Source organism: Bombus flavifrons, chromosome 10 (assembly GCF_040668555.2).
Source record: "Bombus flavifrons isolate JBK064 chromosome 10, iyBomFlav1_principal, whole genome shotgun sequence".
Classification (NCBI taxonomy): domain Eukaryota; kingdom Metazoa; phylum Arthropoda; class Insecta; order Hymenoptera; family Apidae; genus Bombus; species Bombus flavifrons.
This window is the reverse complement of record NC_138451.1, coordinates 4,546,889-4,558,193: the sequence shown is the minus strand read 5'-3', so window position 1 is coordinate 4,558,193 and position 11,305 is coordinate 4,546,889. Positions and strand designations below refer to the sequence as shown.

The following is an 11,305-nucleotide window of genomic DNA, read 5'->3' as shown; positions in this document are numbered from 1 at the left end:
ACAGATTACATGCCTGTAGTACTAAAATTTTACTGTAACATTATGTAGATCGTATTTAATCTCTTAAGAGGTGAGATCTTTTTATCAGAAAACTTTCCGTCTTAAATTAATATTTATTTTAACACAATGTTTGCTATCCTATTCTTCTTCTTAAATCTTTTAGACGAAATGCGCAAATAAAAACACAATAATTACTTGCAATTAAAATCCAACAGCAAGATAATTAAATTGTTGCAACATGTGCAGCGAAATACAACGAAAGTATTAAAGGATTAATTATGTAATAAGATAATTAAAATTAGTCAAAAATGGACACCTGGCTCATATTTTCCCTTTGTCAATTTCGTCTGTGAGATATGCCTTTGTATTTTATCCGGATCCATCCAATTATATTTAACATCCTGAACAGTCTCGTCGATTATAAAATCCATAAACTTATTAATAATAGCCGTAACAGCTTTCTCTGCTGCTGATGATTTAATTTCCAAATCAGCCGCTACTGTAAGCCCATAGGCGATATTATCGTCTAATAATTGTGTAGGAGTCTTTGCATGGTCATCGAGTTGTAGTAAAACAGCTTCTGATATGGATTCGAAAACTTCGTCAACCCTTGCTTCTTTCATGTCTTTTATCTCTTTAACAAAAATCTGCACCGACGTAAGCGAGTGCCTTATTTCGTCACATACTTCGCCAATGTTTAAGGACGTCCATGTAATTACCGATAGACAAGGTTGAAAGGCAATCTCGAGATTAACGAGAACGATTTTTATCAAAGTCAAAAACAATATTGGTATTGTTCGTCTGAAACGTAGGAGAAAAATCTGGGATGTAAGATCGTTTCCTATTATATATATAAATATTCCTATATCTAGTACAGATTAAATGTTTTTTACTGCTTTTATTTTCTATTCATTATATAGAGTACTAAGGAAGAATTTAAAGCCAAACTTTATCGGTATATTTTATCGGTATAATCAAAGAGAAAATGTTATATAAAAATAAGCCATTTAAAGCTTCATTAAAAATTTATAATGGAAATATAACGATTAGATGATGACCTAATAGTCAGCAGAGTACCTCTCATTCGAGACAGTGTACCTTAATGTATTATTTTCATCAACCAACTGTTTCACAGTTTCATACGACGAGGAGATTTTATCTTTACAAAATGTTATTATCTGTATAAAATCTGGCACTTCCAAATCAAACCTAGCCATGTGTTCTGATTCGCGTATCACCTCTATGATGTACGAATCGAAATTCAAATGATACTTATTCGTATCTGGATGTCTTATTATCAAGGGCGAAGCCAATGCCAATCGGACCTATCGATTGAAACATTTAGTAATTTAATCATAATTTTATTCATCTTATCGTATACGACGATTATACTTACAATTTCTGAAGAATCATACCATGATTTATGATATATCATTTCATAGTGTATAAAGACACTGATCAAGGCATTGTAAATTTTAATGCATCTCTGCATGTGATCGTGACTAATTACTCTTCTACATTCTTTATATATTTCCATCGGGCTTTCGATACGTCTGAAAAGCTGTCGAATCCATAAAATACGACCAGCAATAGGTGGAACGTTTCGTGGTATCGGAGGATCCGATCTGTCTTCGTTGTATCTATCTCGTACATCCTCGATTTCTTTTTGAAATAACCCTGTAAGTTCTAAATACTTTCTGTCGATCCTCAGATGCTTAAACTTCAATTTTTGGAATCTATACAAATCGTATATTTGTGATGTAATAACGATTAACACTAACTTAGATTATAATACAATATGTGAAATTTTTCTTCGTATTTTTATTAAAAATTGTCCCATAACTATAAGATCAGCCAAAAATTTTCAATTTTGATACGCTATATTATATAAAATGATACCTTGCCACTACTCTCAAAGCTTCCGTTATGTTTGGCGTTTCCGACACGCTTTTATAAAAGAAGTTCCTTAATTCTATCTCTGTCTCTGCTACGTTTTTCTTGTAGTTATCGTAATCAGAATCAAAATATGGTTTTCTATGATTTAATGGATCATAATCTTTGGACGAAATTTCCTGAAAGAAACTCGAGAATTTGTTTGCGAATACGTCTATTCCCTCTATTGCAGAATTATAAAGAATTAGATACGTTAAAGTTGTTTGCAAAACATCCATGATCTGAAATATATTTAATTTACTTTTTATGATTTTGCTCAAAATGATAGGATTATATTATAGGATTTTAATATAATATATAGTAGGATTTAAATATTTTATCACTGACTTTTATTATTCTCGCTTTGAAGGTATTAAATTTTCCGAAAACATACATTTCAGATACTTCGAAAGGTTTTTCATCGGCAGATTCTCTCACCTCTTTGCACATTTCATTGTAATATTCATAGTATTTTTCACACAGTTTAATGCAATCCTATAATAAAAAAATTTTGTAGTAAATCGATTTACTTAGAATTTTTTTTAATTAATATTTGCCTTTATCTTGGATATCATGACTGATTTAGCATCGTTCCAAACATTTATTTTGCCATCCTCTGTTAAGTATGCTTTGCACGCTAAAATCATTTGATTCGTCATCTGGAAAATTGATAATCAAATCGTTGGAATTTTATAGAATATATGGAGATACGCATTTTCATTTTTATTATGTTTCTACGATGGTACTTTTACAAAAACTGCTGTGATCATTCGGCTGCTATTAAAGAATCGAGAAGTAGCGTATATCATTCGTATAACATACATGAGAGGAGGTAAATATTCTCCCATTTTTGTTGGATCAAGCCTGTACAAAGGCTGAGTAAATTTTTCTAGTGCATACAAATATTTTACATTATCTTGTGCGAGAATTTGGATCATTTGAACGTGTTTTTCCAACAATTTCCATTTCTGTATATCAAATCTGAATTAATTTCTAAGCTTTAAATAAAAAAGGATATCTTGTAATTAAACATACTTTTATATGTTTCGATCTTATTTTTTTTAAAAAATCTATATATTTTTGGGTAAATGGAGATTTAATGTGTTCAATAATTGATGAAAAACGAGCTAGCAATCTTCTCCAGTAACTGAGTTCTGCATTTGGCCCCATTGTTTCTGTTTCTCTACGTAATTGTTGACTCTGAACAATGGCCTGTATATCCAAATACATATTATTTTTTAGTGGATTAAAATAAAAGGCTACACTCATAAACTTTACCCGTTCCATACTTTTCATCCATAATTTAAGATTATTTTCTATAGCTTCTATAGCTTCTGGGTTAGTAAGACTTCGTTTATTATTTTCTGACAATTCTATATACTTATGATAGGCCTCCCAATCGGTGTAAAATTTTATTGTATTTTCTAAATCTATTTTAGTCACTAAACAAAATATAGAAACAGTAGTTTCATTGTATAGATATACATATGACTTTAAATGATTATGAGTTGTACTCTCTTACTGCTTAGAAATTCACAAAAGTCTCTAAAATCACAAATAAAATTGTTCACAACTTTGTCACCAGTTTCACATTTTGACAATTCACCCCATACTTTATTAGCAATTATTGCTGGTAAATTTAGCCTTAAAATTAAATCTGATATGGCTGCAAGTGCACTTCGAGATACTGGGTCAACTTCTGCATATGCATAATATGCTTCCTGTTCAAGAATTCAGATTGAGAATACATTATAATGTACAGAAATAGTTTTGCACAACCATACTGAAAACATACTTCATGAAGATGCTTTGTTTCAAAATCAATGTCTGATTTCAATCTATAAACTATAACACATTTGCCAGAAAGTTGTTCTGTAGAACCATCAGTAACACAACAACGTATTACTTCAGTTTCACGCTCATATTGTGGATTCCATCTCCCTGACTCTATTTTTTTTTTTTATGTATATATACATATATATATATATATATATAAATAAATATTGATTACATATTCAGATTAAAATTTAGAAAAATATGTATAATAAAAGAATAATTTATGATACCAAATGGAGGTGGTTCCATTGGTTGATAGTGTATAAGAATTGCACGCTTTCCATCTTTAAGGAAGAAACTATCAAGAACGTTGATATATTCGTCTTTATCAATGATTCCTTCTTCTAAAGTATCTGGATCTACATTTAAAATAAAAGCAGCAACTTCCAAGACCTGTCTATGGGTTGCTTTAAGCAATGCTTGTCTAGCATTTCGATTCTCCTTAAATTTGGCCTATGTATACAATAAAATAATAAAATTTAAATGAAATAGTCTACTAAATAATATTTATATTTTCTAGTAAAATTGACAATTTGTAGTAGTTTGTATGCTTTACATACAAGTCGTTCTTTTAAACTTTCAGTAGGTAATTCTTCTAAACCGACTCTTCTTTTTAATAATTCAGCAATGCGACGATCAATCGCAGGTTTTGTATAATCTCGAGCTGCAAAATATGCAGTTATGTGTGCCATTATCTTAACACATGATAAAAAGTCTCATTACGTTTGGTATAAAGTGAACATCAAAGAATGTGTAAAAATTTGAATAAAGGGGAAAAAGCAATTTTTATCGGGTGTATAAAAAAATGTCTGGATATATAGAAATTATGCAAAATTGTAAATTTAAAATAAGAAATCTGAGGACTTATGTAATATTAAAAGATAAGAAAATTCATTTTAGTATATTTTCCTTTTATTTATTTATGTTAATATAAATTTCGTGAAGTTTTCGTCGATAATTATGCATAAATAAATAAGCAATTTAAAATTTCATTCGGAGATGCGCATTCAAAACAATAAGCATGCGCATTAGAGTTACTGTGCACATGCAGTTGCAGTGCACGTCAAATTAGAAAGGTTACAGCAGACAGCACAAATAAAACTATATCTACAAGGAATAATATTACGATCAAAAACAGTCAATTGTAAATCATTCAAAGTGGCATTGCTTCTTTTTCTATTAAATTAAAATTTCATTACGAAATATGCAAGATATGTATTTTTAAAATATATTTTTATACTTGAATTTAATGCATGGCCAACTGCCGATGTTTAATAAGGTTAATATGTATTTTCTTCACACTTAATAATAGCATATTATAATATTCGTCTCCGTATTAATATGAAAGAAGAATAAAATATGTTTTTCAAAGCGACTATTGATTCTGTTAACCCTACTTCACTTTCCTCATAAAAATGTTCAAAATTCAATTGCTTTAAGAATGAAAATGTATTGTTAGTAGATTTGTCAAATATTTGTATTAAACTTTTTTTGCTATTTATATTGTATTTCTATATATATATATATATATATATTGAATCTATGTTAAAGTTAATAATTATCCATATTTTACTTTTAATCTTTAAATAATTTTATCATTTCCAGATAAACTTTTGCATTTTTAAATATTATAAGTGGTCAAATATTAATTTTTTCTTATTATTATACCTGTTACTTCTTCTACCAATATATTTGGTAAGCGTATTTAATCAATTGACGGACTAAAAAAATAAATTATTAGAGAGTTTTAGATTTACATAAATTTATTAAACCTACAAGAGTATGTGGAATGTATTGAGTTACCAATCACAATGTTCAAATTGGAATCATATATAACACCAGTGATTCTCAGTTATGTTGAAAAGTATGTGAAAAATTTTAAACCAGAACAATCTCAGGTATGTATATATGTTTTACATAATAATGAGTCTATATTTATTTTCTTCGCATGTGTTTATTATCTCATTTTCAGGTTTCCTTATGGGGTGGTGATGCATCATTTCAAAACCTTGATCTACGACTAGAAGTTTTGGAAGAACAACTAAATCTTCCCTTTGTTTTTGTTAGTGGTCATATACATGAATTACTTATTCATGTTCCTTGGGTAAAAATTACTTCAGAGCCAATTGTGATTACCATTAATACAATAGGTAAGTACCGGATAATATGATTGACACTCGTTACAAAACTGAATACATAGAAGTGAAACTTTAATCTTTATTTTAGAATGCATTTTAAAATTAAAAGATGATAATAAAGTGGAGACCAATCCTACCACCTTACAGAGGAGGCAAGAGATACCGCAGTAAGCAACCTATTATTATTACTAAAAGCATATATTGTGTTATAATCATTCCTATTTGTTACTATTTAATTTCTAGGGAAGAAGCTCCCCCTGGATACATAAAAAGCATAGTAACAAAAGTTGTAAATAACATAACAATTAATTGTAATAATTTAATTCTAAAATATGTGGAAGAAGATATTGTTCTTAGTGTCAATGTCAGATTTTTAAGCATGCAAACTGTTGATAACAAATGGGAACCAGCATTTACAGGTATATATTCCATATTATGTTTCTAAAAGTTTCTAGCAGTATATTTTAAATACATACACATGTTTCCTTTTAGATGTTAACACATATGAAGTTATGCTTAGGAAAGTTATTACTATTCAAGATTTAACATTATGTTTAGATAAAATGGATGCATCTGGGAAAATAGAAATATATCAGGTATTAACTACTTATTACAATTGACTGAAAATTTTGAGCAATAAGATAAGATTATAAAAATATACTATTTTGTAATTTAGGATCCTGTCCTATATCGATGTTCGGTTATAATACGTTTAATCATAAACTACCATAGTAATACTGCAAGAAAAGCTTCAATTACACGATTAGATCTTCATTGCCAAAAAATGGAATTCAGTATAACAGAGCAACAAGTACCAATGTTACTTAGATTAGCTGCCTTGATAATGGCTTTGCAAACAAAACAATTTCCATCTAGTAAAGAAAAATCGTTAATTTCTGTAGAAGAAAGGGAGGACAGTATACAAGGTTTTGTTTCATTTTACTCCATACAAGATACAGCTATATGATATCATTTCTATATACATACTTCAGTATTTAATATTATAGATGATACAGATCATGTGAGTGGAACTGCTGCAGACAGTACAGGATGGGGTGGATGGGCTTGGAACATGGTGTCATCTTTGTTACCTATTGATTGGGAAAATGACTGGTCTACAGAGCAGCAAATGGCTTATTCTGGACATACCATTCATTTAGGCGTATATGTACAAGATGCGACTTTAACTTTTAAGGTATTTATTTACAATAAGATAAGAGGGGAAAATAAAATATAAGTAAATAATTTTTATTCTTTCTTACGTATATAGACAGTTGAAAATGTTAAAGAACAATTGTTTTATAAATCCCGTAAACTTCGGTATAAATCGTTTTTAACATTGCGATTAAATGGTGTGGTAGTGGATACATTGCTCCAAGGAATTGCAATGACTAGTTTTCAAATTGGAATGGGTTGCATACGCGTATATCCAAGAGGAAGTTGTAGTTGTGGTCATCTTGAAGTAGTTGATGGGGCACAAGTAATATTTTATACTATAACTTCTAAGTATATTTTATTCAAACTGCAACGAATAATATAATAAACTATCTTGTTTAGCCACCTTTGTATTTAGTAGCTGGCAAATTTAATACTCGGTACTTAAAAGATTCATTATTTGATGATGAATCAGTGGAGAATAAAGGAAGAAAACGGGAATATAAACAAGGAATATATTATTATCTATGTACAGCTTCAGGTAATAAAACTTTGAATCTATATTCATAATTTTAGATTTTATAATAAATAGTTTTATAAAACATGCGTAGAGGAGCGGTTAATAGAACGATGTCCCGCATTCTCCATGGATTACGTTCATTGCACCGAATTACCAGATGACATAACACCTGAAAAACTGGCAGAGTTTGGGTCTAATTTTGAATATAGGTAACTGAGTTCTCTCTCTCTCTCTCTCTCTCTCTCTCTCTCTCTCTCTCTCTCTCTCTCTCTCTCTCTCTCTCTCTCTCTCATTTTACATTTCTCTACATTTTAGAAAAATGTAATATAAATACCTATAATTCTTTTTCAGTAATTTCCACGAACGTAGAGTAATGAGATATATTATAGGCGATTTAACTATTAGATTATGTTCGGGTGTTTTTCATCGTATTGAAACAATAAAACAAGCTGCTGCAAATTATGATTACAATCCTTATCTGGTTACAAAACTAGGTATATATTCAATTACAATTATATGAAAAAAAACTTGTTTAGAAAATTATCATGTATAAATTGCAGATCCACTCGTAGATGAACTCCCCCCAGTTACATTGGAAGAATATGAAGCATTAAGAGAAAATGTATCTATGGTTGAGACAAAATTAATAATAGTTAAAGCCTCACTTCAATTGCAATTGGCGGATCATTCTATTACTGGACTTCCACGACAACGAAAGATAGTTGAAAGTCGAGTAAGTAGTAAGTGGTCTAATATACATAAACATAATAAATAATTTTTATGTTACTATTATTTATTCCTTTCATATTATTTTGTTAGACGACGCCTTTAACACCTGCTCTTACAGACGATCCTTTCATGAGTATTGAATGTGATGAAGCGATAGTAACTATACTTCAACCTTTATATCCATTTAGGCTTGCAGCTTGTGCATCCAAACAGACTGATCTTCCAACTGAAATGTTTAATCAGTGTCATAAGATTATTACATTGCAGGTAATGGAGAAGTTACTTCAATGTATGCGCGATTATTTTTCTTCTCTTTTTTTTCTCTTTTATTTTATTCATATATAATTGTATAATAAAATACGCGTTTAACTAGGTAAATGGAACCAGAAGTCAACTTTATTTGACGAAAAATTGCCATACATCAATAATAATGCCCTACTCCATCGAATGTGAAATCAAGAAATTATTGTATCCGCAGTATTGGAAAAATGTTGATTTAATACATGAAATATACGCGGTACATATTGACAGCATTACAATTACTGGGACGAAGGCAAAGCTAATGGCTGCTGTATCTATCTTAACTTCAATTTTTGACGCTGGTGATACAACTAATCCTCTTGTCTGTTCCTCTTTATTCAATGATGCTTGTCAAGAAACAAGTATGTACTATACTACCATATCAATTGGTCAATAACTTTTTAGACATTATATTTATATATCGCAAACATTTCAGACCCTGTATATCTAGAATTGTTACTGGAAAACGTGAATTGCAAAAAGTTGTCATCTTTGGTTACAATATCAAATGAATTAAATATAAGTTCGGTAAAAATGTTTGCACTCAATGAGTCACAGCAAGCCTTTATATTTTCAGGACCAGAAAGTAATATTTACAGGTTAGTATCCTTTAAATATTCTGGTTATAAATAAATTGATAATATCTTTTATATTTTAGTGATGTAGAAAACAAATCATTACTAACGGTTGTAATACAGTTTCCGCAAAATATTGAAAGACAAACGCATCCACCTTTGATTTCGCTTCAAATGGCAGATATCAGGGCTTCACTTGATCCATTACTTTTTAAATGGCTAGAATATCGTGTTACGTATTATAATTTAGGTACCTTATGTACCACTCGACCCGAAGTCCAGCAGTTTGAAGGTGCGTCTTCAGATACTGGTACAAAGAAAAAAACATTTCCCAGTTTACACGAAAGTGTACATAGCTCTTCAGACAAAGAAAAACGAAAATCCGTCATAGCCACGGAAAAGTCAAAAACTGTACAAAATGATGAAATGCAAAAAAAACATGATTCTAAATCCGAAAATGAAAGACAGGTACATTGCTTATCATTTCGGTTGATAATGACGAAGTTTCAAGTAACGTCCAATAAACATTAACGTCTTTTTTTATTAATTATTTGCATAATGTTTTTATTAGTTAGAAAGAATTAATCTATGATAGAACTTACAGAATTTGGGAATATTGGCCAGATTAGCAGAAATGTATCCATGGTGGTGTGGTCTTGTGTTAAGTGGATGTGTTGGACATATTGTTATTTACATACCATCAATCACAATGAGTGGTATTGGTGCATATGGTAAATATATATACAAGCTTTATAAAATTAGATATTTGTATATTTTATAATATTAATCTTCATTAATCAATTTAGGTATAGAAGAAGCCAAAGACAAAGCATTAAAAAGCGATAAGTTACAGATATTGATCATAAAATTACCTTCTCTTCTCGTTCATTCATCTAATATAAATTTTGAATTACTCGCACCTTACCTTCAGGAATTACCTGTTAAACTACCGAAATCAATGTGGACGAATAGTAAGTAATAAACAATACATCAAAAAACACTATTTGATTTCACAGTGATGATCACATTCACAGTGATTTATTTCAGAATTGCAAAGTTTCCCATGGACATTAAGCCTTGTTGATTTCCATTGTTACATGTTACAACAACAAACACAAAAAAACTTTATTAAAAAAGTATCAGTAAATGCTACAGTTGCTCTTACAACAAAAATCGTAACATCTCCATCTGGAGGAAGTACTTTAGCTGCTTTGGGTGTCTGTGTTCACATTGATAATTCTCCTATTATTGTTTCAATCTCTGAAGAACAGGTATAAAATCATTTTATCCGATACTTGCGAAATACATAAAATATTGGCATATTATTATACAACTGTATAAATTAAATATTCACTTTAGGTAGTTTTCACGAGTAAAATCATCTCGAGTATTTTAAACGCTTTGCAAAATACAACTAGTAATAATAAAAGTGTTATAGCTAGTACTCAAATAAATACCGAAGCACAAGTTGTTCTCCCTATTGTACCACAAACTCCATCTACACCAACACAATTACTATATCCCGAAGATACAACTACAAACTCGACTCTTTCAACTTCAAAAGATGAGAGTACACCAGGTACATTATAAATAAGCGTATATTTAAGTGTACCTTTATATATAATATCGTATATTTTGTAGACTCCGACGAATTAGTTTTGACAGCATGGATTCAATGGACTATAACAAAAATTGCGATTAAATTATACGTCACGGAGAAGGAGACTTTATCTTCACTAAAATTAGTACTTGAGTTGGAAGATATTATTACTTCTTTAGACTTGCAACCTATTTATTTTAAGCTAAAAAATAAAGTTACAACAGCCACTATATTTCATTATACAAGGTACACCATTACGTGGAAAAATACTTCATACAATTTTATATAACAAATGCTAAAATCTATGTTTTAATAGACCACTGAATTCACCAACTTGGGATATCGGTGAATATGTAGGTGCGGTTCTTTGTGGAAGAGAAGACAGTTTAGAAAAAGGTGACGATTCCGGCTTTTTAAGTTTTACCCTCACTAGAGCAAAATCGGGGAATGTTCACACACGATGGGGTACCTATAAACGGCATAAGAGTCAGAAGGTATTTAACATTTAAAAACAAATAAT

The 11,305-nt window shown here is 30.0% G+C and overlaps 3 protein-coding genes across 5 annotated transcripts in view; 1 reads left to right on the top strand and 2 right to left on the bottom strand.

The window, feature by feature from the left end:
- The window catches only part of Vps13B (vacuolar protein sorting 13B), a 44,217-nt gene that overhangs the window by 23,376 nt on the left and 9,536 nt on the right, over positions 1 to 11,305 (top strand). For 2 of the 3 annotated variants that reach the window (XM_069122509.1, XM_069122510.1), the window contains 22 exons: positions 5,374 to 5,666; positions 5,741 to 5,918; positions 5,995 to 6,073; positions 6,150 to 6,325; positions 6,399 to 6,502; positions 6,583 to 6,832; positions 6,914 to 7,101; positions 7,177 to 7,386; positions 7,464 to 7,602; positions 7,673 to 7,790; positions 7,933 to 8,075; positions 8,142 to 8,314; positions 8,401 to 8,577; positions 8,684 to 8,972; positions 9,047 to 9,209; positions 9,269 to 9,653; positions 9,781 to 9,916; positions 9,992 to 10,156; positions 10,233 to 10,456; positions 10,545 to 10,764; positions 10,827 to 11,031; positions 11,102 to 11,279. In XM_069122509.1, coding sequence (XP_068978610.1) covers positions 5,580 to 5,666; positions 5,741 to 5,918; positions 5,995 to 6,073; positions 6,150 to 6,325; positions 6,399 to 6,502; positions 6,583 to 6,832; positions 6,914 to 7,101; positions 7,177 to 7,386; positions 7,464 to 7,602; positions 7,673 to 7,790; positions 7,933 to 8,075; positions 8,142 to 8,314; positions 8,401 to 8,577; positions 8,684 to 8,972; positions 9,047 to 9,209; positions 9,269 to 9,653; positions 9,781 to 9,916; positions 9,992 to 10,156; positions 10,233 to 10,456; positions 10,545 to 10,764; positions 10,827 to 11,031; positions 11,102 to 11,279 — 3,987 coding nt within the window. In that variant the 5' untranslated portion in view covers positions 5,374 to 5,579. Of the gene's footprint in view, positions 1 to 4,634; positions 5,048 to 5,373; positions 5,667 to 5,740; positions 5,919 to 5,994; positions 6,074 to 6,149; positions 6,326 to 6,398; positions 6,503 to 6,582; positions 6,833 to 6,913; positions 7,102 to 7,176; positions 7,387 to 7,463; positions 7,603 to 7,672; positions 7,791 to 7,932; positions 8,076 to 8,141; positions 8,315 to 8,400; positions 8,578 to 8,683; positions 8,973 to 9,046; positions 9,210 to 9,268; positions 9,654 to 9,780; positions 9,917 to 9,991; positions 10,157 to 10,232; positions 10,457 to 10,544; positions 10,765 to 10,826; positions 11,032 to 11,101; positions 11,280 to 11,305 lie in introns of those variants that run through there. The other variant, XM_069122511.1, reaches the window with a different exon arrangement.
- Positions 303 to 3,481, bottom strand: LOC138184381 (dynein axonemal heavy chain 5-like). Its single transcript, XM_069122263.1, has 8 exons — positions 2,968 to 3,481; positions 2,679 to 2,900; positions 2,490 to 2,591; positions 2,281 to 2,427; positions 1,900 to 2,174; positions 1,397 to 1,736; positions 1,099 to 1,325; positions 303 to 801 (listed from the first exon to the last, which is right to left on the bottom strand). The coding sequence occupies exons 1-8, from the start codon at positions 3,226 to 3,228 to the stop codon at positions 303 to 305; spliced, it is 2,073 nt and encodes a 690-aa protein (XP_068978364.1). The 5' UTR covers positions 3,229 to 3,481.
- On the bottom strand, positions 3,426 to 4,460 carry LOC138184379 (dynein axonemal heavy chain 8-like). Its single transcript, XM_069122262.1, has 4 exons — positions 4,329 to 4,460; positions 3,999 to 4,221; positions 3,728 to 3,879; positions 3,426 to 3,653 (listed from the first exon to the last, which is right to left on the bottom strand). Exons 1-4 carry the CDS (start codon positions 4,458 to 4,460, stop codon positions 3,426 to 3,428), a joined length of 735 nt encoding a protein of 244 aa, XP_068978363.1.